General features: G+C 41.9%; 2 protein-coding genes across 3 annotated transcripts in view; one reads left to right on the top strand and one right to left on the bottom strand.

Moving 5' to 3' along the window:
- rexo2 (RNA exonuclease 2) overlaps positions 1–2,140 on the bottom strand; it is a 52,842-nt gene extending 50,702 nt beyond the window's left edge. Inside the window, exons 1-3 of one of the 2 annotated variants that reach the window (XM_086057177.1) lie at positions 1,843–2,140; positions 1,621–1,704; positions 1,459–1,536 (exon numbers count right to left, since the gene is read on the bottom strand). In XM_086057177.1, coding sequence (XP_085913303.1) covers positions 1,459–1,536; positions 1,621–1,704; positions 1,843–1,887 — 207 coding nt within the window. In that variant the 5' untranslated portion in view covers positions 1,888–2,140. Of the gene's footprint in view, positions 1–1,458; positions 1,537–1,620; positions 1,705–1,842 lie in introns of those variants that run through there. The other variant, XM_086057178.1, reaches the window with a different exon arrangement.
- Positions 2,141–2,257: 117 nt separating this feature from the next.
- Positions 2,258–26,547, top strand: ska2 (spindle and kinetochore associated complex subunit 2). The gene is made up of 5 exons (XM_086057180.1): positions 2,258–2,484; positions 10,595–10,687; positions 17,738–17,914; positions 21,456–21,530; positions 26,341–26,547. The coding sequence occupies exons 1-5, from the start codon at positions 2,452–2,454 to the stop codon at positions 26,341–26,343; spliced, it is 381 nt and encodes a 126-aa protein (XP_085913306.1). The 5' UTR covers positions 2,258–2,451; the 3' UTR covers positions 26,344–26,547.
- Positions 26,548–26,913: the final 366 nt, after the last annotated feature.

Consider the following 26,913-nt stretch of genomic DNA (forward strand, 5'->3'; position numbering starts at 1 on the left):
TCATTGATTTATGTTTAAGTAAGACCAGGGAGAAAGGTGAAAGGCTAGTCACCAGCTGGTTGGCAAAATGACTTGCTGACAGACTGTTTGGTTTACAGACTTGACTGTCTACCTTCTCTCATGTTGATGATTTCGTTTCAGATGGTATATGCACTTTCTACTTTCATTATTGGTTTGATTAGGAACAGATCTGAAATCTATTGTGTAAGTAAAATTCTGTTAATCCCAATGGATTGTTCTGTGTGTATTAAGTTAAATTGACTGGCATTTTGAGTTCAAAGAAAGAAAAATTAAGTTTAAATAAAAGACATTCAAAATACTTAATTTTTCATAATTTTTTTATTTTACAAAGATCTTGTAATCGTAATCGTAAAATCGGGTTTGAGAGAAAATAATCAGGATTTTCTTATTGGGCAAAATCGAACAGCCCTATATGTCATATATCACTATTAGTTGTATGTATATGAACTTTCATTCATTCATTATCCGTACCGCTTATCCTCACAAGGGTCGCGGGTCAAGGGCGTGCTGGAGCCTATCCCAGCTGTCTTTGGGCAGTGGGCGGGGGGCACCCTGAATTGGTTGCCAGCCAATCGCAGGGCACACAGAGACAAACATCCGCACTCACAATCACACCTAGGGGGAATTTAGACAGTCCAATCAATTTACCATGCATGTTTTTGGAATGTGGGAGGAAACTGGAGTACCTGGAGGAAACCCACGCAGGCACGGGGAGAACATGCAAACACCACACAGGGAGGCCGGAGCCGGGATCGAACCCACGACCTCTGAACTGTGAGGCGGACGTGCTAACCAGTCGACCACCGTGCCGCCCGTATATGAATTTGAGTATGTTAATTTAATTTATGGTTCACAGTCTGGGATTATTTATTTACTGGACAAAATATCAGTTCCAATATTTACATTAACAAATAAATCTTATTAATACAAATATTGCTCAAATGTTGTGATCTCCCACCATAGGGTCAGACCATTTAATATTATAGCCCACACTATAAAGTTAAATATCTTCATTACAAGTTAATTTTACAGTATGGTAGCAAATTTTGCATTTTCCTTTTAAAGTGTCGAAATCATTATTAAATAAATTCATCCCCGATAAAAAAAAGTAACTCAAAAGTAACTTAAACTTTAGTAACTCATTACAAAGACAGTAATATTGGAAAGAAACTTATTACTTTCATATCGTGCTGTCCATTTTTTTCATTTTTCTTTTTTTTACATGAATGGCGTTTCCGCGTTACAGACATCGTATTAATGTGAAAATTAAAAGTTTCCAAAATTGGAGATACGTGTTTTTCACAGGACAGTGACGATATGCAAGTAATTAGTACTATGTGATTTATTACATTTTAGAAGTAACTTGTAACAAGTAGTCCAATTCTATAGATGCGATATTGCTGAGATAACACCACACAGAGGGCAGCAATAACATACCTTACCATGATGCTCTGTGCACCACTCCGACATAGATTCCAGTAGTTCATTTGACTGGTTTATTATCAAATTGGGCCCCTGCCAAGATAAGACATCTGAGTTTAGATTGGACGATTATTACAGTCAAAATATTAATACAGTTATAAGAATATTTTTAATTACTTCAGCCAAAATGTTCAAGTTGGAGTCTGTAATTATGCATGCCATTTCCATTAGCTTGTCATTTTCAATGTCCAAGCCTGTCATCTGTAAAATAAAAAAAGAGCACGTTTTTATTTATTTATATATATATATATATATATATATATATATATATATATATATATATACATACATACACACACACACACACACACACACACTGAACAGACTGATGTTCCTTGCCTCAAGATCCACCCACACTATCTTTTGAGACAAAGTGGCGTTCATGTTCTTTCTTCAACAGCCGACGGAATGGAAATCCGAGATAACACACGTCGTGAAAATTACTGATTAAGAAAAAAATGATGCGAGCCGGACACGAGGAGTAAATGTATTCTTCGCCGAGGGGCGACTGAGACTGGCGCTGGCTGATGACGCTAATTTATTTTTCCCACCACTTTTACGTCAGCCGTACTGTACGGCAGGAAGGTCGAACAGTCGTTTAGGATTTGTAGTTCTCATACCGTGTCGCCTATAATCAACGCTATTGGGCAGCACTGGCCGAGTGGCCGGTGTTGTGCGGAAAACAGCACAACAACAGCTGTAACTTGAATCACTGACCCCAGTTCAGGCATAGTTGCCCTCGCGAGCGCCTAGTCAAAAACCGTATATCAGTAAAAATGTAATATATTTTTATTCCAGTAGTTGTTATTAAATATTAATATTAAATATTCTTGAAGGATCGGATAAAAGAGTCTCAGTGTCCGGAACTGGACCGTGGTCCGCATTGCATACCTATTTTGACCTAGTGTATTTGCCATAGTTAGCGAATGCGCAAGCAGATGCGCTGCAATGGAGGCAACGGTCGAAAAACTAGAACTTCTGGTATGTAACGTTACAAGTGGGCTCAACATTGATGGTTGCGAAATTCTTGGTTCCCTTGTTGATTCATAGGGTTCGCTATTGTTTCCGAGTAAAAGTATCTGTCATCAATGTGACGGCATTTCATGTGTCTCCCGAATGGCAATTTGTATCGATTGACGTAGCGTACCTTTCCAAAAGACGAAAAGGCTCAGCAAAGAACAAAAAATTAAAATAAAGATCCCGAGAGGCCACTTAATCTTAATTTCTCGAAAGCAGGATTTCCCAGTGTAGGTACGTGACAAGAAAATTAAAATCTTTGACCAATGTCACCGGGATGAGCTGGAATAAAGGCACAAAACTGTGTATAAATGTGGTCAATATGTTAAGAATTAAAGACGTTATGACATTTTAAAGGCTGCAAAAAGCAGGCAAAAATGTCGGTAACTTTCTCAATTGTTACAATTGAATGGCCTTACACTGAGTGTCTATGCGTATCTATGCGATGTGCTGTTGATATAAATGTTGCTGCTAGCTTTCAACACTTTCTGGTCGGTGAAAGATGAGTTTCACACGCCATGCGTGTGATAAACATCGAAACACTGCATGAAAATCATCAAATTGAAAACGAGTCGACAGAAGAGATTCCACTGTACAATATTTAAAAGTAGATGTGGAAAACACATTTTTAACAAGATTTTTTTCTCAGAGTAGCGCAAGCAGACTTGCACGACGTGATCACACGTAAAAGTCCTCAAGAAAAATGTTGGAAACGAGTCCGTTGTCACCTCCCTACCTAATGGACTAGTGCTGTGTTGATCGACGGTGTCTTGTTCAAAAGAACGAATCTTTTGAGTGAACGTGAATGAACGAATCACTTCCTTACCTGAAGTGATTATTTTTGTTTGTTTTTTAAAAAAAATATTTAAACATTTTTTTTATTATTCGGAAGTGCAAGTAAATATGGGGCAGCCTGAAATACCTATTTTTTTATATTTATGTTTAAAGTCAGAAAACTATCCCCAATCGTTTTCAAAATTCACATGCGCATCTCTACTCAAGCCCATTTCAACCTCTGAAAATATCAAAACAAATGCCAGCATATTTTGTATTTTATGAGCATCATCTTCCAAACCGCTTATCCTATATAGGGTCGCGGGGAGTTGCTGGAGCCTATCCCAGCCGTCAATGGGCGAAGGCAGACTACACCCCGAACTGGTCGCCAGCCAGTCGCAGGGCACAATTTTATGAGCACTAAAGTGGAAATCAACCCAAATAATATGTTCCCAGTAGGCCCACTAGTTGAAACATGGCAGTCTAATTACTATTGCGTTTGTGAACTATGAGTTAAGCAGTGAAATCCATCCCTTTTTAGCCATATCAGGGGGCGGCCATTTTGTCACTTCTGTTGACTAAAAATGACATCACAACTGCTCAGGGCTCAAGTAACGACCAATCACGACTCAGCTTCAGAAAACAGGGCAGCCGACATCCTCTTTAAGTCTTTTTCTCCCCATGACGTTCACTGTAGAGAAAAAGCTCACCATCGCCAGTCGCCACAAACATGCTTGTGGATATCTATGCCTATGCCCACATCAGTCTCTGAAAACTACCCTAATAATCGCCCCAATGTTTTGGATTTTATGGGCATTAAGTGTTTTTCTCTACATAAAAAAATCTTAATGTCACTGATCAAGCTTTACCCAAATCGAGGTCAACATCTCTGCGTATACCCACAACAATGTGAGGAAATATCAATACAATACAATTTTATTTGTTTCGAGCATTTCACAACAGCTAGAGCTGTAACAAAGCACTTTACATATAAACAACAAAATAGCCATAATACAACACGTGAAATCAATAAAACACTATATACAACAGACACTGGAAAAGAGCCGAAATGAATTTGGACATCTCAGCACTCAAAGTAACACAACATGACCTATTTGCCACAAGCCCTTAACGGCAACACCTAACAATAAAAGACATAACCTACCTGGGTCTTTAAGAATATACTAATTGACCATGCTAAAAAATGATGTTCCTCCTAATCTTTAAAGGTTTTTTTCCATTCCAGGTGCATACCACGTTTTGAATGTGTAGATCAAATTATGCATACTTGAGAAGCAAAACAAAACGTTTTGGATTAAGGTTAAATAAAAGCAAAATTAAAAATCAATACAAGTGTTTACTGTAGTTTTATTTAGTGCAGTGCATTTCCCTAATTTTACTCATATGATTTCACTGCCTTCTACATTTTAAAAAAAGGATTGGGGAACCAAGAACAGTGAAATATGTTTACAAGTATTTATTTTTGTATTTATAGGTTGTTTCATAGTATTAGTGCAACTCAGCATCAGTTTTTGGTTCCACTTTAAAATGCACTAAACATTCAACAAAAAAAATGAAGGCCACAGTATCGCCTTCAATTTCAATTACTCCATCATTGATAAACATGTCAAGAATACTAGTACAAGCTGCACAGTTTAATACAAGTTGAATGTACCATCATGTTAAAGTATAAGTAAACCCCAATTTTTTCTTTACAATAATATGTTGTCTGCGCCCCCACTAGTCTAAACACGGCATTCGGATTACAATTGCGTTTGTGGAGTATGAGTTAAGAAGCAAAATGAGATGTGATAAAATAAACAGGTGGACTTTGCTGCTTAATTCGTATTTCACAAACACAATATTAATGAGAATATCAAGTTTAGAGAGGCATGGAACATATTGAAGGTTTTGGGTTGACCTCCACTTTAATTGTCTTTGTTATTCATTTGTACATACCTTAAAGAATTCAAGCTGTAAGCTAACTGATGGTCATATAACAACTGCTTGCTGGTGCGATTATGACACGATTTACATATGATAAGATAAGAAGGCCTTTATTGATCCCACAGTGGGGAAATTTTCAGTGTTACAGCAGCAAAGATATAGGTCACACAGGGACGGCGGCATAATGTAGCCATTAATGTATAACATTAGCGGCAAACATTCAGGATCAAACCTATGTAAATATACGCAGTAACGTGTATATACACACCAACATACATCTACATAAAAAGTATGAGGGACACTCATTTTAGCCTGTACAGAGGAAAAATCAGTGACAGTGCTGCAGTGCTGTAGTGAAATGTAAGGACCAGCATTGAATAAAAATAAAACTAGACTAACAGTAGTGGGTAATGTTGAGTATTGCACGGTATTACAGTAGTGGGAAATGTTGGGTATTGCACGATATAAGCTCAGGTGCAGGACTGCACAATTGCACTAATGTCCGCCAGTTTTGTAGAGACTATACAATGTTCTTGTTAAAGAGTCTGACAGCACCAGGCAAGAAAGAGCGGCGGAATCTCTCCTTTGCACAGCGAGGGTGTAACAGTCTGTCAATGAAGGAGCTGTGGAGTGCTGTTAGGGTGCCCTGGAGGGGGTGGTCCGGGTTGTCCAGCATTGATGACAGCTTGGCCAACATCCTCCTGTCCCCCACAGAGTCCAGGGAGCAGCCCAGGACAGAGCCGGCCCTCCTGGCCAGTTTGTACAGCCGCTTCTTGTCCCGGGCTGAGACGCCGCCTGCTCAGGTGACCACTCCCTGGAAAATGACCGATGCAACCACCGAGTCATAAAAGTTCCTGAGGAGTGTCCCCTGAACCCCAAAAGACCTCAGTCCCCTGAATAGGAAGAGTCTGCTCTGACTCTTCCAATAGAGAGCGTCTGTGTTGTCGCTCCAGTCCTGTTTATCTTTCAGATGAACACCCAGGTACTTGTAAGTTGAGACTCTCTCAACATCTGTTCCCCGGATATTCACTGGTGCAGGTGAAGAGTGATGGCGCCTACCGAAATCCACCACCATTTCTATGGATTTCCCCGCATTGATCAGGAGGCGGTTCTGCTGGCACCAGTCCACAAAACCCTGAGTAAGATCTCTGTACTCCCTGTGATGAGGCCGACCATCGCAGTCGTCAGAGAACTTCTGCAGGTGACAGGTAGGGGTGCTGTAGTTGAAGTCCGAGGTGTAGAGAGTGAACAGGAAGGGAGCCAAGACAGTTCCCTGTGGGGACCCCGTGCTGCAGAGGAGCACGTCAGACACACAGTCCTGTGATCAATTAGTCGACTAATCGCAACTGCTGTTAAGATTAGTCAACTAGCAAAATAATCGTTTGTGGCAGCCCTACTCCATCGTGCAGATTGGGAGGAAAAAGCTTAATGCCCATAAAATCCAAAATACTGTGGCGATTGTTTTGGTATTTTCAGAGGTTGAAGTGGGCGTAAGTGAAGATGTGCATGGGAATTTTGGTGATGATTCATAGCGGTTCTCTGACAAAGTGGAAGTCAACCCAAACATTTTTTTTTCAAGGATATGTTCTATTCAGGCCCACTATTGAAACAAGGCAATATGATTAATATGAAATAGGAGTTAAGCAGCAAAATCCACCTGTTTTTAGCCCTTTCTGGAGGCACCCATTTTGTCACTTCTGTCGAGTGAAAATGAAATGACACATCCTCAGGGCTCAGATAACGACCAATCACAGCTCCCCTGTTTTCTGAAGCTGAGCTATGATTGGTCGATATCTGAGCCCTGAGGGTGTGTGATGTCATTTTCAGTCAACAGAAGTGACAAAATGGCCCTAGAGATGGCTAAAAGCGGGTGGATTTTGTGGCTTAACTCATATTCCAAAACACAATATTAATCAGAATGCTGTGTTTCAACTAGTGGGCCTGCATACAACATATTCTTTAAAAAAAAATTGAGTTGACTTCCACTTTAAGTGACAGTAAGCTTTTTTACACGTACATTACGCATTTTTGACTGTTACATAAATATACAAAAGAACTTGTATGCAACATCCATCCATCCATTATCTGTACCGCTTCTCCTCACAAGGGTCGCGGGGCGTGCTGGAGCCTATCCCAGCTGTCTTTGGGCTGTAGGCGGGGGACACCCTGAACTGGTTGCCAGCCAATCGCAGGGCACACAGAGACAAACATCTGCACTCACAATCACACCTAGGGGCAATTTAGAGTATCCAATCAACTTACCATGCATGTTTTTGGAATGTGGGAGGAAACCGGAGTGCCCGGAGAAAACCCACGCAGGCACGGGGAGAACATGCAAACTCCACACAGGGAGGCCGGAGCCGGGATCAAACCCACAACCTCTGAACTGTGAGGCGGACGTGCTAACCAGTCGACCACCGTGCCGCCTTTGTATGCAACATTGAACATATAATACTGTATATGCCAGGGTGTATATGGGCCATTCTACTGAATTGGTTCAAATTCAGTGTTGGAAAATGTGTGAAATTTGTATATTATTTCAGAAAAACTTTGACTGTATTCATGTTGCACCATATCAAAGGGGCACAAAAATCAACATCATATCGTCACAACCGAAACCTTTCTGTATGTTTCGGGAGTGACCGTTTCGGTAGTGACGTTTTAGTTGTTAACAATGCTAAGCACAATGTGGCTACAACACACAGTTTTGAGCATGTGTACAGAGATAGAAAACACAACATTTAGCATTAAAATCAAAAGTGCTCATTTTATTGCAGAAATGAGGTGTTCGGTAGTGACGGTCCTTAAAACCACATGCTGATTTTCAGACTTTGGAGGGCACATACTTCCCTGCGATTGGCTGGCATTCCAGTCCGGGGTGTCACCCGCCTACTGCCCTAAGACAGGTGGGATAGGCTCCAGCACCTCGTGAGGATAGAGCGGTATAGATAATGGATTGATGGAGGGCATATACTTAATATTGCTGTAAATTCATTACTCGCCATGTGGCCATTGATGAACATGAAGGTAATGTCTCTTACTGGAGACATTTCTGGGGATGTGGCTAAAACCAAGCCCTGCCTACAGACAGGGTAGTGACATCAAAAGTTGGGACAGGTTTTTTTACATAAAAACTTCTAATAAAAAAAAAAAATTACAAAGTCGATGTAAATCTTTTACCACGCATTTAAAAGCAACCAAAAGACTCTATTAAAGTAAAATATTTTTTAAATTGGCTAAAATCTTCTCCATTTTATTTTCATGAATTGAAATTTAGGAGTTAGAAATTGGGACAGCCACCTCCCAATACAAAGTGACATATAAAAGATGACTTTTTATACATTCAGTTTAATAGTATCTCAATTAATATCTTGTGATAAAATAAATCATAAGATATTACTAAATATGCAAGGACTGAACACTTCATTGTTTTTTAAAATTTGATTTTTATTGTGGGACAGCGATTTCAACCAATTCGGTAGAATGGCTCATATACATTGGTCACGTACACTCAAAAAGTTTGTAAGTAGCGCAAAAAGTAATTGTTTTTATAGCCTTTTTGTTCAGTGAGCAACTGATCAATTTTATATAATATAGAGTATTATAAAAGTGTTTAAAGTTTGGTTTTTGATTACTGTAATTGCATTTGTGTGGGTAGAATTTAGCAAGGGTGAATAACAAACATAGAATAAAAAAATACATCTACTTTGCCTTCGAAAATAACAATAAAAAAATAATTCCCATTTTAAAGTGAACTCCTTGTAGAGCTGTCCAGTAATAAATCGACTGACTATCGCAATTAGGCTTGCATGATGTGTCTTTTGAACATCGCGATTGCGATGTGTGCATGCGCGATAGTCACATCGTAGGATGTGTGATGTTTTAACTTTTTTTTTTCTTAGAACATGCAAACTTTGGATTTGCTTCATAAAAGCAGCAAGCTATTCCGTGCTCTAGCCTCTTACACAGCCTGTCTAGCTCACCTCCTCCTTCCTGTCAATGAGTCACCGGCCCCTCCCGCTCCACTCTGCTGTCTGCTCTTATCAGGCAACATGGAGGAGGCTGTAGAAGCGGATTTAGCCCCCAAAAGAAAGTCAACATCCAAAATATGAAAGTATTTCGGCTATAAAAAGGAAGATTCAGAACAACAAAACACTGCCCACAGTTCCTCACCGTTGTTGCTGCAGTCGCCGTCACAGGCCCCTGTATGAGAAGTTCAAACTAAGAAGTGGGACCCGAGGTGAAACTTCATCTACTCGAAAAACAATTACAGACGCCTTTGCCAGCATAACTCCATATGAAAATAAGTCCAAACAGCACCGACAAATCACGGATGCAATATGTTTTACAGACCGTTGTAGTTATTGTTATATTTTTGTGAACAACTCAGGGGACTAATGCACCTGCACTTTAAGTTTTAATATTTTTGATCTAATTTGTTTACAACTTTGCTGCAGTTTCACAAAGCTTTTATTATCTTAATGTTATATTTTTGTAAACAACTCAGGCGCTAGTACACATGCTTTTTAAATTTTTAATATTTTATAGTATAGTTTAAAGGTGTTTATAACTCTGCTGCTGCTTTAGATGTTTTTTATTTTCTTCTATTTTTTGAAATAACTCAAAGGTCTAGTGCACCTGCTCTTTTTATTTTTTTTTGTTAAAAATATGTTTAATATTTTGCTGCTGTTTACATTGAAGTGTGAAATACAATGTTAAATAATCTATTATGTTACAGAGACATGGCCTCCGTGATCTCTTTTATATACAGCAATCACCATTCACCGATGAACCCCCTTTGTCTCGATTAAACGATATTATATGAATACAATGATGTCATGGTGAGTTAACCAAATTATTCCCAAACAAATCTATTCTAGTCATCTGGTGAAAATTCAATTTTTAACATCGCAATATATATCGCAAACCCCCCAAAAATCGCAATGTCATTTTTTTCCAACATCGTGCAGCCCTAATCACAATACATATTGATATTGAATTATCGCCAAACCCTAGATTATAACATTTTAAAGATCCAGAGAAGCCAAAGTCAAAATCATGATTACATTTCGATTAAACGTCCAGCCCTACATTTAGGTCTGTTATTCCTCTGTCTGTTTCAACCATCTGGTGTGTTTCCCCTTCACCATTTTTTCTCTTCTGACTACACAGATCTAATTTTCAGGAGTATGTCTGCCGTTGTAAATCTGTGCCAGCTCTTGTCATTGCAGCTGTCTTGCATTGCACATGTAAAAAAGGGGTATCCCGGAGCTGTGTGGAAGCTTGTGTGGTAATGTGGTTATGTAAAACTGCCAATTTACATGGCTTAAATCTATGTGAAATGTATTTGCAGTTTTCAAAATCGGAAGCTGACCTGGATGTTATCGAGAAACGCCTGAAGCTGAACCTAATCAACCACACTGCAGAGAATGGATTTTCCCATGAGGTGATTATTGAACTACCATACCTTTATAAAGGGAGTGCTGCAGGTAAAGTTGAGGAAATTCAGGAAAAAAGTCCATTTCTATTAGTATGTATTAACTCCTAGATAGACCAATCCAACTGTGACTGACACTGACCCCCTCTGGCGTCGGGCTGGCTGTTGGCACGTCACGCTGGAAAAATACACGGCAACGACAGACAGCAACGCTGACCATTAAAGTTTCTTCTAGATGCAATACCCCTCCATACCATCAGCGGCGGTAGTCACAATTCCTCTTGGTTAGAAAAAGCCAACTAGAAAGCTATTGGCCGGGGGCGGATTAAAAAATGTAAACAATGCATTCAGCTGTATTTTTTTGCTCACGATGAGCTCCCACACAAAGTAAACCCTCACGTTCTTGACACAGTATCGTGAAATACTTAAATTGTCAACCCTCGCTCTTGTACTTGTAAGAAGATTAAGGAAGCAAAGGCGTGCGCACTGTTTATCCGTATCTGCCACTTCCTGTTTGTACTCCGTGCGCTGATTCGCTAGCTAACAGCCAATCAGAGTGAGGGGGAGGGGGGGGGGAGGAGGGGGAGAGGGAGAGGGGGAGGGGGAGGGGGAGAGGGGGAGGGGGAGAGAGAGAGAGAGAGAGAGAGAGAGAGAGAGAGAGAGAGAGAGAGAGAGAGAGAGAGAGAGAGAGAGAGAGAGAGAGAGAGAGAGAGAGAGAGAGAGAGAGAGGAGGGAGGGAGGGAGGGAGGGAGGGAGGGAGGGAGGGAGGGAGGGAGGGAGGGAGAGGGAGAGAGGGAGAGAGGGAGAGAGAGAGAGAGAGAGAGAGAGAGAGATGTGCTAGTGTCATCCTTGAGTGCTGCACGCAGCTTGACTATGCCAGAGGTGAATTAGAGCGAGAGAGTGTATGAACTCCACCTTGATGTGCTAGCGTCGTCCTTGAGTGCTGCACACAGCTTGACTATGCTCGGGACACAAGTTGTTTTGAAACAGTTGCGTTCCAAGTCGGGGGGCGTCACTTCAAAAAGACAGCAACAACAATGGATATCGTGCCTGCTACAAACATAAAGAGACCGATATGACTAGACGATGCATTTAATTGTATTGTGAAAACGATCTGGAAGGCGACTGCTGAGGTGGAACGTGGGTGAGTAGCTTCTTTACACATACATAACACCCACGCTGTTGCCAAACTAGTTTGCTTTGCAACAGCAACGAGCTGCGTGATGCATTCTCTCCTCCGTGTGGGAAACTGTTTGTCATCGCAAGATGTGACATAATGGACCGATCAGAGCAGGAACAATTCCTAATGTGTGTGTGGCATGTGTTGCAGACCTGTCGCCAACAGCACAATGTGACGGTCATGTGAATCAATGTGGCAGTTGTCGCTCGCGCACGCGGGAGTATTAAGAAGCCTAAAAAGAAGCCTTTCACCGGATAGGCTGAGAACACGTCACACGCATGAGGGCCGTTTAGTGGGCCGGACTAAAATCCACTTCTGGCCTTGCTTAGTCCAGCCCTTTTTAAAAATTTGTCAGCCGCCACCCCCAGCCCCAAAAATGGGCGTCCGGCCGGGCCGGAGGGTCCGACCTGTCCGGGGCGGACTGCCCAGCTCTGCAAACTAGACAGGGTTAAACACATGTGCTGTTTTGGCTGGCAAAATCAGTGCTCTGGTTCTGACATCACTTCTCATCAACCAAGATTTATAGCGAGAGATTTATCAGAATTCTCACTAATGTTTCTAGAGAGGAAAATAGTGTACTGCAATGCACAGTTTAAATTTAATTATAAAATGTTGATTATCTGGGCGGCACGGTGGTCGACTGGTTAGCACGTCCGCCTCACAGTTCAGAGGTCGTGGGTTCGATCCCGGCTCCGGCCTCCCTGTGTGGAGTTTGCATGTTCTCCCCGTGCCTGCGTGGGTTTCCTCCGGGTACTCTGGTTTCCTCCCACATTCCAAAAACATGCATGGTAAGTTGATTGGACTCTCTAAATTGCCCCTAGGTGTGATTGTGAGTGCGGATGTTTGTCTCTGTGTGCCCTGCGATTGGCTGGCAACCAATTCAGGGTGTCCCCCGCCTACTGCCCAAAGACAGCTGGGATAGGCTCCAGCACGCCCGCGACCCTTGTGAGGATAAGCGGTATGGATAATGAATGAATGAATGAATGTTGATAATCTAAAAATGAAAAAAGTTGGCTGTTTATTATCAAGTGGAAATGTGTTGTTTTTTTGTCTTCTGTATCTTTAACCAAGCAAAAAAAAAAAAGTTTTATCTTTATCCGAATACCAGATTATTCAATGAGAAATTTCAGTAGGATACCCAAATACCAAAATATTTAATAGTTGCAGCCCAAGTATGTGTTGCGCCTGACTAGAGTGGTGGAAAAATGTTATGTGTGTCCACATAAAAACCTTTTGAAAAAGGTCTGATTATTTCATTTCCGTGACCATGCACTTGCCCCAACTGAAATTAGTTTTGGTGATTTTATATTAACAGATTTGTCCTCTCTCAGAAAAAAAACTCTTCTGTGTAACATACCAATGATTTAGTATTTATTATTTAGTAATTATTACCAATTATTTAATAGTATTATTTATATTTGATGCAAAGAAAGGTCAAAGAAGTCCACTGATACAAATGCGTAATCTTGTAAAACCTGCCTAAGACCTTGGGATCATGTGGCACGCGAGGAATGGCGTGCTGGAGCTTACTCGTAACTTTAGACCCAAAAGAGATCTAAAATGTTCCCTGAATATCAGGCTGGTTCGCGGGCGCCTGGTGGCTGGGCCTGAACCCATGGGTCCTGGCTCAGCCTGAAGAGGCAACATAGGTCCACCTTCCCATGGGCTCACCACCTGTGGGAGACAAAGGGGTCGGCTGCCCTGTTCAAACATAAGGGTGTCCATATGTGCACTTGGCATCAGGACACCCTAAGCCGCAGTTCGATGATCGATGTAGTTTGCTGGGTCCTTCGAGAGTACGGAATACCACGCCTCTTAATATGGGCTGTTCTGTCCCTGTACCACTGATGTCATAGTTTGGTCCACATTTCTGGAATAAAGTCAAATTTGTTTCCAGTGAGGGTTAGACTCCACCAAGCCTGCCCTTCTTCACCAATTCATAATTTTTATCGACAGAATTTCTAGGCACAACTAAGACGCTGAGGGGGTCTGGTTTGGTGGCCTCGGTATTGCATCTATGCTTTTTGCAGATAATGTAGGCCTGTTGGCTTCTTAAAGCCAGGCTCTGTAACTCTCATTGGAGCATTTCACCGCTCTGTTGGCTTCTTAAAGCCGGGCTCTGTAACTCTCATTGGAGCATTTCACCGCAGAGTGTGAAGCGGTTGGGATGAAGATCAGCACCTCCAAATCTGAAACCATGGTTTTCAGTCGGAAAAGGTTGGACTAGCCTCTCCATGTCGGGGATGAGATTCTGCCCCAAGTGGAGTTCAAGTATCTTGTGGTCTTGCTCTCGAGTGAGAGCAGGATGCAGCGTGAGATTGACAGGCGGATCGGTGCAGCGTCTTCTGTATCGGTCCGTCATGGTGAAGAAGGATCTGATCTGAAAGTCGAAGCTCTCGATTTACTGGTCGATATACGTTCGTACTAGGGATGGGAATTTCGACTAATTTGCCCGCCGACTATTCTCAAATTTTATTTGCGACTAGTCAAAAACTTTAAATTTAATACATTGAATTCAAAGTTTAAAATGAAAATGTTTTGTGTATTTACAGTAGGGGCTATTTTAGCCCAAACATTCAGGACAATTTGTTAATTTAAATTCTATTGATGTAACAACAACTGACTGAATAAAAGTGAACAATTGAAAGAGAAATACATTTCTGATACATTTGCCAATGCAATGCATGGCATTTATTATGAATAATGTAATGTGTAATGGTAGCGACTCCCAGTCCAGCAGGGTCTCATTCGCCATATGTTAGGTGCATTATCATGCACACAGGCGACGGCTTTATTTTCTAGTGCCCACGTACCCATCACAATGTGTAATGGTAGCGACTCCCAGTCCAGCAGGGTCTCACTCGCCATATGTTAGGTGCATTATCATGCACACAGGCGACGGCTTTATTTTCTAGTGCCCACGTACCCATCACAATGTGTAATGGTAGCGACTCCCAGTCCAGCAGGGTCTCATTCGCCATATGTTAGGTGCATTATCATGCACACAGGCGACGGCTTTATATTCTAGTGCCCACGTACCCATCACACTCCGCAGGAGAGCAGCCAGGTTTTCAGCTGTGTGTCTTTCCTCCAAGGCGCATGAAGCACACAGATGTCCTTCGTCCACGTACGTTATACACGTTATAGTCATGTAAGATTCGGTGGATATGGACGTCCATCCGTCTGTAGTTAAGGCATTGGTCACATAGCTGACCCGCTCAAACGCTCGTAGTATCTACTCTTTCATTTGGTTATGGCTACTCTCAGGTTGAGGTGTTATTGTTTTGAGACTTGCCACCACGTAGCCTACTCAGGCTTGATATACAGCATTCATTTTTTCGAACCATTTGCCCTCAACATAAGAAAGCGGCAGCATATCACTTCATTTTACAAATTAGTTGGGTAATCTTTGCTGTGCGGTGAGCATCGCAGCGCCTGGCTGGAACAAACGCTCTCATGCTTGTCTGCCTAGCCCCACCGCCATCGACCGCTGGTTCACATTGAGATTTATTTTGGATGTGGTTTCTCATCGCTCCGGAAGAGTGGTTGTAAGCGAGTTTATGCTTACAAAGCCTACAGATGACATTGTTGTCATTTGCTGCATCAAAATACTTGTATGTACTTTTCTTCCTGTCGATCTCCCGTTCCATCTTACCCTCACTCGTGAACAAGACCCCAAGATACTTGAACTCCTCCACTTGGGGCAGAATCTCATCCCCGACCTGGAGAGGGCACGCCACCCTTTTCCGACTGAGGACCATGGTCTCAGATTTGGAGGTGCTGATCTTCATTCCGACCGTTTCACACTCGGCTGCGAACCGCTCCAGCGAGAGTTGGAGATCGCGGCTTGAAGAAGCCAACAGTACTACATCATCTGCAAAAAGCAGAGATGCAACACTGAGGCCACCAAACCGGACCCCCTCGACACCTCGGCTGCGCCTAGAAATTCTGTCCATAAAGGTTATGAACAGAATCGGTGACAAAGGGCAGCCTTGGCGGAGTCCAACGCCCACAGGAAACGAAAACGAATTCTATCGGTGCAGCGTCTGCTGTGATGCGGACCCTGTATCGGTCTGTCGTGGTGAAGAAGGAGCTTAGCCGAAAGGCGAAGCTCTCAATTTACCGGTCGATCTACGTTCCTACTCTCACCTATGGTCATGAGCTGTGGGTCATGACCGAAAGAACAAGATCTCGGATACAAGCGGCCGAAATGGGTTTCCTTCGCAGGGTGTCCGGGCTCTCCCTTAGAGATAGGGTGAGAAGTTCGGCCATCCGGGAGGGACTCAGAGTCGAGCCGCTGCTCCTCCGCGTCGAGAGGAGCCAGTTGAGGTGGCTCGGGCATCTGATTAGGATGCCTCCTGGACGCCTCCCTGGTGAGGTGTTCCGGGCATGTCCCACCGGCAGGAGACCCCGAGGACGACCCAGAACACGCTGGAGAGACTATGTCTCCCGGCTTGCCTGGGAACGCCTTGGGATCCTTCCGGAAGAGCTGGAGGATGTTGCTGGGGAGAGGGAAGTCTGGGCTTCCCTGCTGAAGCTGCTGCCTCCGCGACCCGACTTCGGATAAGCGGGAGATAATGGATGGATGGATGGATGGATACTTTTCTTCCCCAAACTTAGTGTCCCCGCCCCCTACTATGTGTGCGTGTGCGTGTGGGCGGGGGCTAGGGGAGTAATTCTCTCTCTTGGTGCTCAGCTTGTTTACAGAGGCGTGAGGAACAATTTGCGTGATACTAATGCAGCTTTTAACCAACTAGTAAAATACTAAACGATTAATATATCGTAGACGGTTAAACGACAAGTCACGCACATCCCTAGTTCGTACTCTCACCTATTGTCATGAACTGTGTGTCGTGACCAAAACAACAAGATCTCGGTTCCAAGCGGCCAAAATGGGTTTCCTCTGAAGGGTGTCCGGGCTCTCCCTTAGAGATAGGGTGAGAAGTTTAGCCATCCGGGAGGGACTCAGAGTCGAGCCGCTGCTCCTCCACGTTGAGAGAAGCCAGGACATGCTGGAGAGACTATGTCTCCCAGCTGGCCTGGGAACGCCTTGGCATCCTCCTGAAGGCTGGGGAGAGGGAAGTCTGGGCTTCTGTGCTGAAGCTGCTGCCTGTCTTGGTTTGTTTGATTCCCCAACTTGATGCTTTTTTGACTGTGTGGTTTTCCAAAGCGTTTTTTCCTTTGTATAATAGAGATTTTTGATGGACAAAAAACACAAGAGGAGGAAAAATGGTCTTCCTGGGTTGGCTGTACAATCTCATACTCTGAAAGTGTCACCCAGTGAGGATTGTAACAACTATATTAATTATGTGCCGATGGCTTACATGAATTTGCTCCTTCTCCTTGCTCGTCAGTCATTTCTCCTCCCATTTCCCAAGTCGCCAAAACTTGATGAAAAGAAGATGAACGTCTGCTTGCTCTTTCTGTTCTCCATCAAGCTTGGCTTGCGTGAGCTGCTTTCAGCGCTTGGGCATGTGCGTGTGACACACGCATAGACAGGAAGCAAACAGACACTTATTCTCAACTACAGAACGAAGGAAATCAAATTAGGTTTTTGCATTCTCCCTAAAAAATGGGACAAATTGTGTCCCGGGAGATTTTTTTTTTCTTCCTGGGGACAGCTGGTAAAAAAAATAAAAATAAAATATTCTGGGAAAAGCAGGACAGGTGGCACCTCTAGCCCTAACACTACCAGTGACCTCTATTATGACAGCAAGCAACCTTCAATATGAATCTAGATGGTGGTAGTATTATTTTTAGCTTCCTATTTTTTATTGGAGTTTTCAAACATTTTTTCCCTAGCCTTAATAATTAATTGCCTGGGACATCAAGCTGTTTCCTAAGTTTACATAAACGAATGACTGAAACCTTGCCTGCAGGAGAACCCACTTGTGATGCTGGAGAGACTGAGAGCCATTAAAGACAAACACTGTATGTTGCACTCTCAGATGACTGAGATTGCAGCTGCACAAAAAGTATCCATGTTCTCCATTCAAGACAACCTCAACAGTATCATTGGACTGGTTCAACACTTTCAACGGACAACTGATGTGGAGGTATGCACTTAACATTTTACAAATACAGTGATCCCTCATTCATCGGGGTTAATGGGGCGACAGAACCCGCCGCGATAAGTGAAACCCGCAACGTAGAGTCGGACTTATGATTATGATTATTATTTTATATTATATTTATTGTACAATTTTATTCTGGGGGATTTGCGCCTCTGTTACGCTGTTGCGAACCCCAACATGGTTCCCACACTTCTAAATACTTGTTAAACAATCAATTTAACTATAAAAATGCAGAATATAAATACCAAGCTTGCAGGCTGTGATCAGAATTTAGCTTCGATCGACCGCAGCAGCTGACGAGCACAATGGAACGTTCGCTAAAAACTAAGTGAAAGTTTTAATTTTTATCATAAAATTGACTTACCTTAACTAGCCATTGTTGTCGCCTGCTTTTTCTTCTTCATCTCCTCCTACTTCATTTCAAAAACGAAGAAGCATGGGGGATCAGGCATTAACTTTATCTTTGCACAACAACATCAATAAAGTACTTTGGATAAAATGCTATGCGGCATTGTAGTTAAGGTAAGCTGTTTTAAGAGAAACTAAGACAAAAGTAACAGACACTTTCAGACTTTATTTGGCGATGTCCTAAGTCGTCCGTGCCGGTGGCCGACCGGAAGCACACTGCGCTGCGCTCACGACTATAAACACAGCTGTTGTACTGTACTATCCGATTTTTACAAAACTTTATTAGAGCAAACACATCATTACAAATATGCAGGAGAAAGTATCCGGCTTGACTCTGACTAAATCAACGGCACATTTGAATAGTGGACGAGACTAAGCGAGAGGCTGCGATGACGCGCACCAAGTCAGCTCACGTACAGTACAGTGTGTGGAAAAAGTAAATCCACTTGTGCTCTCGTTGGTCGATCTCGCGCTGGGAACCAGCCACCGCCTTTTATGAGTGCCTGCGGGTATGTACAAAGCCTCCGAGTCAACTCATATCTTTGAAACAATGCGTCTTACAGCAATATAGCTCCCGATATGGCTGTGTTGTTTCATTTTTAATTTATGAATGCTTCTGAAAAATCCGCAATGCACTGAGGGCGCGAAAGTTGAAGCGCGAAGTAGCGAGGATCACTGTATATAGAGACTGACTCCCATCAAAAGTAATTTGACCAATGTTGTTTTGCTTGTGTCACTTGGTAGCAGGGACTGGGCTAGCTCAAAAATCCAGATTTGCTATCGTATTTTCCGGACTATAAGTCGCTCCGGAGTACAAGTTGCACCAGCCATAAAATGCACATATGCAGTGCGACTTTCCTTCTTAATTAAATAAAAAAGGAAAAAAACATATATAAGTCGCACTGGAGTATAAGTCGCATTTTTGGGGGAAATTTGATCAAATCCAACACCAAGAACAGACATGTCATTTAAAATTTAAATGACGAACAATTTTAAATAAAAATAGAATAGAGGCAACAACAGGCTGAACAGTATGCTTACGTTACATTACACAACGACCCTCCCCCGGAAGCCAAGTTGTCCCAGTCGCATAACGCGATTATTAAATACACAAGCTAGCATTTCCGTCGCATAATGCTAATATTAAATGCACAAGCTAGCAAATGAGTAAAATAAATAGACGTATTGGGCACCACTCGCACCTTCCGCTGACAGGGAATAGTTACAGGGCCGGGCCGCGAACAGTATAGACTTGTATGAACACATCCGTGGCAGAAAAAAGGTTTGGGACCACTGCTCTAAAGAAGCCATCCGGACGCTTAGTCTAGAGCGCCCTCTTGCGGTTTAGTGTGAAAATAACATGTGAAATGATATACCGGTTAGGGCTGGGCCGATAATTCAATATCGATATGTATCGCGATTGACACGTGATTGATACCAATAGAAAATGCCTTCGATAAAAACTTCAATAGGAAAAAGAAAAACAAACCCGCTCGCAGCATGGTGCGGCGTGTTTGTAGGCAGCGCACTTCCGCCTCCAAACATGAAGAAGAAGCGCTAAAACCAAAGAAGAAGCAGAAGAAGCAGCTTTTAAACCAACGAAGAAGAACCTGTTAACTCAACGGAGCATACGGGTGGGCTCGGCGGCCGTGCGCTACGCTCGCGGGGCCGGCGGCCGTGCGCTACGCGAGCGGGGCCGGCGGCCGTGCGCTACGCGAGCGAACGGCATCGCACTCAAGCTAAAATCAAGCAAGTAAAATATGAATGGACTATGGCAATAATGAGTCCGCTAAAAAGATAAAAGTAGTCCTAAGACGGTTGGTCAACGATGATGTATGCTGTGCAAGAGAGTATTCGTCCACTTACATTGAATGGAGGCTAATATATGTGTCAACAACTGCTTTGGGGTAGACCTAATGCAAATAAGCGATGGAGGACAAACTGCACATTACACTACATAACGATGTACAGAAAACAGTTAACTGTTATTTAAAGAAATGGTTTAAAACAAAATAAATAATTATCAATATTGACTGATAGGAAATACTTAGATTGTGACAGTTTTTCAAACATTTCTCAGCCCTTTAAGCACATTATCTTTAAAATTGAGTTAATTTAATCTTTATATCAACCAGTTTATTTCACTCTTTCATAGTTACATTGACCTCTTATGAAAAGTTAAGTATTATGTTAAAATAAAATAACCTAAATGTATATTTCTTCCAGTCATTATTTTCAATAGTTTAAAAAAAGAAAAAAAATGTATCGACATTGACCAATATGAAACACTTATATCGTGGTATACTTTTCAGTCATATCGCCCAGTCCTAATACCGGGAATAATGTGTGAATAATTTCACACATAAGTCGCTACAGAGTATAAATCGCACTATGAAAAAAACAAACTATGAAAAAAAATACAATAATCGTGCTGACACCAGTGAATAACTTACAATGGAACTCATAACTTAATATGACATTTATTTCCAGAGAGTCTGGAGGAATACCTATTTCCCGGAAAATAAATAAAAATTGCCCTAAAGAATAAATGGAAAAGACTTATATTGGGCTTTATCTACACCATATAGTGTTGGATGACCAAACGTCCTCTCTTGCCCGAACATGTCAAAATTTTTACACCCTGTCCAGGGGAGTTTTATAAACTCATAAAAATGCAGCAGTTTTGAACAACGTTGTTTTCGGAAACTCATAACGTTATTCAAATGTGCCGCTCATTTAGTCAGAGTCCAGCTGGATAAGAGGATAGTAAACAGCTATGTTCATAAGTTGTGAGCAGAGTGCGCTCAGCCTCCCGGCAAGCACAATGTGCTCAACACAAGAATGACGAAACATCGCCAAATAATAAGTGTTTGTTAGTTTTGTCTTAAGTTTGTCTTAAAACAGCTTACCTAAACTAGAATCCCGCGTTGCATTTTATCCAAAGGACCTTGTTGATGTTATTGTGCAAAGAGAAAGTTAAGCCATGATTACCTCCGGCGACAGTGCTTCTTTTTCGTTTTAAAAGAAGAAGAAAGAGGCAATAAAGAAGAAACGGCAGCAACAGCTGCCTTGCCGTGCCTTTTAGCTCTGGTTAATTCACATCCATTTGTGTTAGGTTCACTGCGTGGCTGAGTCAGCGCAGCAGTTGGAAGAGCTATTGGTTAACAGTGTTGCGGAGTCCACTGCTGAGGTAAGACCCAGTGTTTTGTATCCAGTTTTATCAAGGGAAAGGGAAGGAGTAAAAACGTATCATGAATTTTAACAACCACTGTGGACCAGCTTTCATTTGCAGTGTTGACATAAATTTATTGACTACATTTCCACCATCCATCCTTTTCTATTTTAAAGCACATTTCATGTACAAGACAATTCAAACTGCGTTATATAAAACATTAAAAGCATTACAGAAAGTGACACAATATATTAAGACATTACAAACATCACAGTAAAATATTTTGAAATAATTTTATTATAATGATTATAACTAGGGATCGACCGATTATCGGTGCCGATATTCGTCAAAATGCCGAATATTGGTTTCGGCCTTTTTTTTTTAAATCTGATGGCCGATAATAAATCCATCTAAAACTGTGTTAACTTCTAGGAAATATTTATGTACTTTTTCAGTTAACTTTCTAAGAGATTCTACTGACCCTGGCAACATTCTGCACCTTTATGTTTTTGTTTGAAATCACAACAAAGCTAAGTGAAATTTGAACATTTGTGTCATTTTGAAATTTCGGAGGACTTTCTTTACTTTCGGAAATATAGGGAACTATTGTTTTAGTTTTGGCGGCACGGTGGTCGACTGGTTAGCACGTCCGCCTCACAGTTCAGAGGTCGTGGGTTCCATCCCGGCTCCGGCCTCCCTGTGTGGAGTTTGCATGTTCTCCCTGTGCCTGCGTGGGTTTTCTCCGGGTACTCCGGTTTCCTCCCACATTCCAAAAACCTGCATGGTAAGTTAATTGGACTCTCTAAATTGCCCCTAGGTGTGATTTTGAGTGCGGATGTTTGTCTCTGTGTGCCCTGCGATATCAATAATGGATGGATGGATGTTTTAGTTTTCATTTCACTTTGTAAGACATGCTGATGACCCTAGGAGCGCTCTTTTTGTTAGAATTTTGCAACAAAGATGAATACTGGCAAAAATGTATAATAATAATCAACATTTTGCAAATCTGAAAAAAATGTTCAAGAAACATACGCTTAAATACATTTAAACAAAGTTAAGAGTTGTATTTTTTGGGGGGGGGTTTTTTGACACCAATATTTTCCTTTTTGCTGAAAATGAATATTGGCTCCAAAATCGGTTATCGGGCCTCCTTGACTACTAATATTCAGTATCGGCCCTGAAAAATCAGTCTATCTCTAATTAAAACGAAGCCTCAGTCTTGTTAAATTAAAAGATAGCGTGCAAATGAGGATTGTTTAAAATCTATTCTTTGACTCACATGAAGCAGGTGTAGTGATTTGAGGACAGTTTCCTGGTGTTTGTAAGGACTCTAGTGGCAGCAGTTTAGATTTATGAACCATTAGGTTTTCTCTCTCCCTTCATTCTGAAAGCCAAACAACTGCTCCAAGAACTCTGCAAATCCAAGTATGGAGGGATCAAGTCGTTCTCCAGGAATTTGCAAAGCCCTGGCAGAGATAAATTGAGGAGTTAATGAGTACGTTTCAAGTAGCAAGATGCATAAAGCCTGAGAACGTCGATCCAGTGGAGACAGCTGAGCTGCATCACTTTTGCAATGCAAGTGAGTCTGGTAATGTACTGTTAGGCTTGGTTCACACTGCAGGTCTTAAATTTGCCATTCCACCTGGCAGTTTTACCTGAACGAAAGGTGCACCAAAGTAAATTTGATGCTGTACTTGAACCATTTGGAGTATCGGCATAGTTTTGGTCTCTTTTTGGAGATAACACTTTGAATTTTTCTCCTCAACTGTCAGAATTTTTTTAAAGTGGTACTGGCACTGAATTATGGAAGGTTGAATACATAAAAGAAGGCCGACCCACGGACGACCCACGGCCTTCTATGTATTCAAACTTCCATAATTCAGTGTCAGTAGCACTTAAAAAGATTCTGACAGTTGAGGAGAAACATTCAAAGTCTTATCTCCAAAAACAGACCAAAACTATGCCGATACTCCAAATGGTTCAAGTACAGCATCAAATTTACTTTGGTGCACCTTTCGTTCACGTAAAACTGCCACGTGGAATGGCAAAGGGCTACTGCTCAATCCTGATTTTTTTTTTTTTAAATCGGACTTTTTTTGTGTAAGTGTTCATATTACATTATAAATTTGTCCTCGGTCATGTCTGCTGTATGAACACATGCGTCGCCAAAGTGACCCGCATGCGCAGAAGAAGAGACGACGTCACTCCCGACGTTGCTTGCGGAAATAAATGTGGCCCAGCGTGTCGGGGCATTTATACAGTCAAGTGATTATGTAGGAGGTAGGAATAAATACAGTATTTGGGGGAAATTATGAGGCGAGGCTTTAATATCTAATTTCACGGAGACATCACAAACGATGACTGTGTCATAACCGTGCGTAAAAAATTAATGGATCTGAACCGTGGCTGAATGACTACGATCACCATAAATGTCCACTTTACGCGTCATGTTTCAAGTGGGATTGAATTAAAGTAAATAGTGTTACTCAAACCAACTTTGCAGATTCGATCCCCCTGCTGCCAGCACTTCTCCTCTGCCTGCGCGGAGCGCATTTGGGGCTCTGGATGACGTCAGTGTCGGATATATGCTACCTGGCCGTTCAGACTGTGGCCGCATTGAAAAAAATCGGATACGTATCCAATTTAGGACCACATATGAAAGCGACCCAGGTCGGAATTGAAAAAATTGGAATTGACACATTCAGACTGCCATAAAAAACAATCAGATACAGGTCGCATATGGGCAAAAAAATACGATCTGGGTCACATTTGCCTGCGGTGTGAACCTAGCCTTAGCTACCTTAGTCTCACCTCTCAATCAGATTACTATACCTCGGCTTGAACTAACAGCAGCAACACTGGCAGTAAAAATGGATCGAATGCTCAGGAAAGAGCTGCATTTATCACTCACTGATTCAACATTCTGGACCGATAAAATAAAATATATTAATAAACAAACAAAACGATGTGAAACCTGCATATCTAACAGAGTGGCAAAGATCCATGATCTGTCCTACACAAGCCAATGGAGATACATAAAATCAAAAGATAACCAAGCTGACGATGTATCACGAGGGTTGCAAATCGAATCTTTCTTAAAATCAAAATGGCTGGTAGGTCCAGACTGCTTGGGTAGAGAAAAAAGGACATTGCCAGAAATCCCACAAGATTTCAGGAACCAACAAATGACCCGATGTAAAAAACGATCTTACTGTTAACAGTGTGAAGATTGAATATCAGCATCTGATATATACATGAATTAAATATCACTCAACATGGAACGGACTTAAGAGATTGGTAGCTTGGAAACTGAAGGGAAAAAAACTACTTTTGACTGCAAAGTCAGCAAACAAAGTGTTAGGCTCTGACATCGTCAGAGAGGAAGACAAAAATCAAAGATGAGGCTGGCATGCAAAATCTATCAGTGGAAGATATGCAGCAGGCAGAAAGAGCTATCATCTGTTTTGAACAAAGATGCTACTGTAGCCACTAACTTACTCTCCTGGAGAATGGCAATCCCTCAGCTCCAAAAGCACGATTCACAAACTGGATCCGTTTCTTGATGGTGGTATAAGAGTGCAACGCCATAACATCAGAAAAACCCAATTATTCTCCCTTAAAGCAGCACTGGGCAAGATATCTATCTTAATAAAAAATCTTCACAACTCTTTTGATGAAATATTGACTTATTGAATGAGACTTTGTCATGCCCTGGGGGTCTGTATCGTTTTTACTGGAACTAGGCAACTTAGAGGAGGATGGGAACAACCCTGGCACACCAAAAAAATACAAATGTCCTGAATTCATTTACGCTCACTTCCTCCTTTCGCTACAAGGATGGAAGTCAGATCATCTACTGGTGTCATGGCAGAAGCCCCAATACAAACAAAGAAACAAAAGTATTGTTTAAACAAAATTAGATTAATTACCTCATCGCTATTCATCTTTCACACAGCCACTGGAAATAGAAATGTAATTTAGTCCAATTGGCAGGCCAGCGAGAGCTCAGGATTTCACAACAATACGCGCTGGCACGCATGGGAAATGTTGAATTTTGTCAAAGCACTACCGCTTTTGTCCACATGGCGCCGCCATAATCAACAAACATTGACATATGACAGTGTTTCTTTAAGCCTTTAAGCCAGTCCAGTTATTCAGTCTCAGGTACTTATTTATCCATCCATCCGTTATTGATACCGCTTATTGTCACGAGGGTCGCGGGGCGTGCTGGAGCCTATCCCAGCTGTCTTCGGGCAGTAGGCGGGGGACACCCTGTTAATCGGTTGCCAGCCAATCGCAGGGCGCACAGAGACAAACAAACATTCGCACTCACAATCACACCTAGGGGCAATTTAGAGTGTTCAATTAACCTGCCATGCATGTTTTTGAAATGTGGGAGGAAACCGGAGTACCCGGAGAAAACCCACGCAGGCACGGGGAGAACATGCAAACTCCACACAGGGAGGCTGGAGCCGGGATCAAACCCACGACCTCTGAACTGTGAGGCGGACGTGCTAACCAGTCGTCCACCGTGCCGCCATGTTATGTTTTTGTGCATTTTAAGTCTGATTTTCTGGGATTTCAAAGCAATAGGTTGTTTTGAGCATGTATAACCTTTGATCTTGGTCCATTATTTCACATATCAAGCTTTTTGGGCTAGGAAATAATAAAAGCAGATCAGACCTCAGCCAGCCTTAGATTTTGTTGTGTAGTGCACCATTCCATTTTTTGGGGGTTAAATTTAATAGAACAGGTGAATCTAAATGTCAAATTGAATACTAAAACAATGGTTTGTTTGCTATTGCTTTTTTCTTTATGTTCTTCACAGTGACTGTGAGCTGTTGAAGAGGAAGTAGCACAGTGCCAAGCCAACAGCCCTGCAGCGCCTATTTTTGGAGAACGCTCCTTTCACCCTCCGACATAACGTTAATCAACAACTGGTGACGATTAATAGACGACAGATCATTTTTCATTTTTCTCTTTTGTTTCTGCTGAATATAAAGTATGAATAAATTTACTAATGTGCCAAGACCAAGTTTTTAAAGAAGTGATACTTTTTTTTCAAGTTGCAGAACCACATTATATACTGCAGCTCTAAAATTCATCAAAATCTGCCATCTAGATTTTCGTAGTGTTGTGTACTAAAATTGAACTACAGTGGTCCCTCGTTTATCACGGGGGTTACGTTCCAAAAATAACTCGCAATGAAATCAATGAAGTCCGCGAAGTTTTCATTAACATCAACATCCAACCCATTAAGGCCTAAAGCGCCTGGCTAAACATCTCTCTTAAACCTAAGTTCGTCTTTGGAATCACCCTTGAAAACCAGAAGATTTTCTCGAAATTCAACACCTAGAAAATAATATATCAGCCCCTGTAGCAGATAGAAACATAATTACAA

This window comes from Filicampus tigris, chromosome 17 (genome assembly GCF_054856515.1).
Source record: "Filicampus tigris isolate MCC_2025a chromosome 17, RoL_Ftig_1.0, whole genome shotgun sequence".
Lineage (NCBI taxonomy): Eukaryota > Metazoa > Chordata > Actinopteri > Syngnathiformes > Syngnathidae > Filicampus > Filicampus tigris.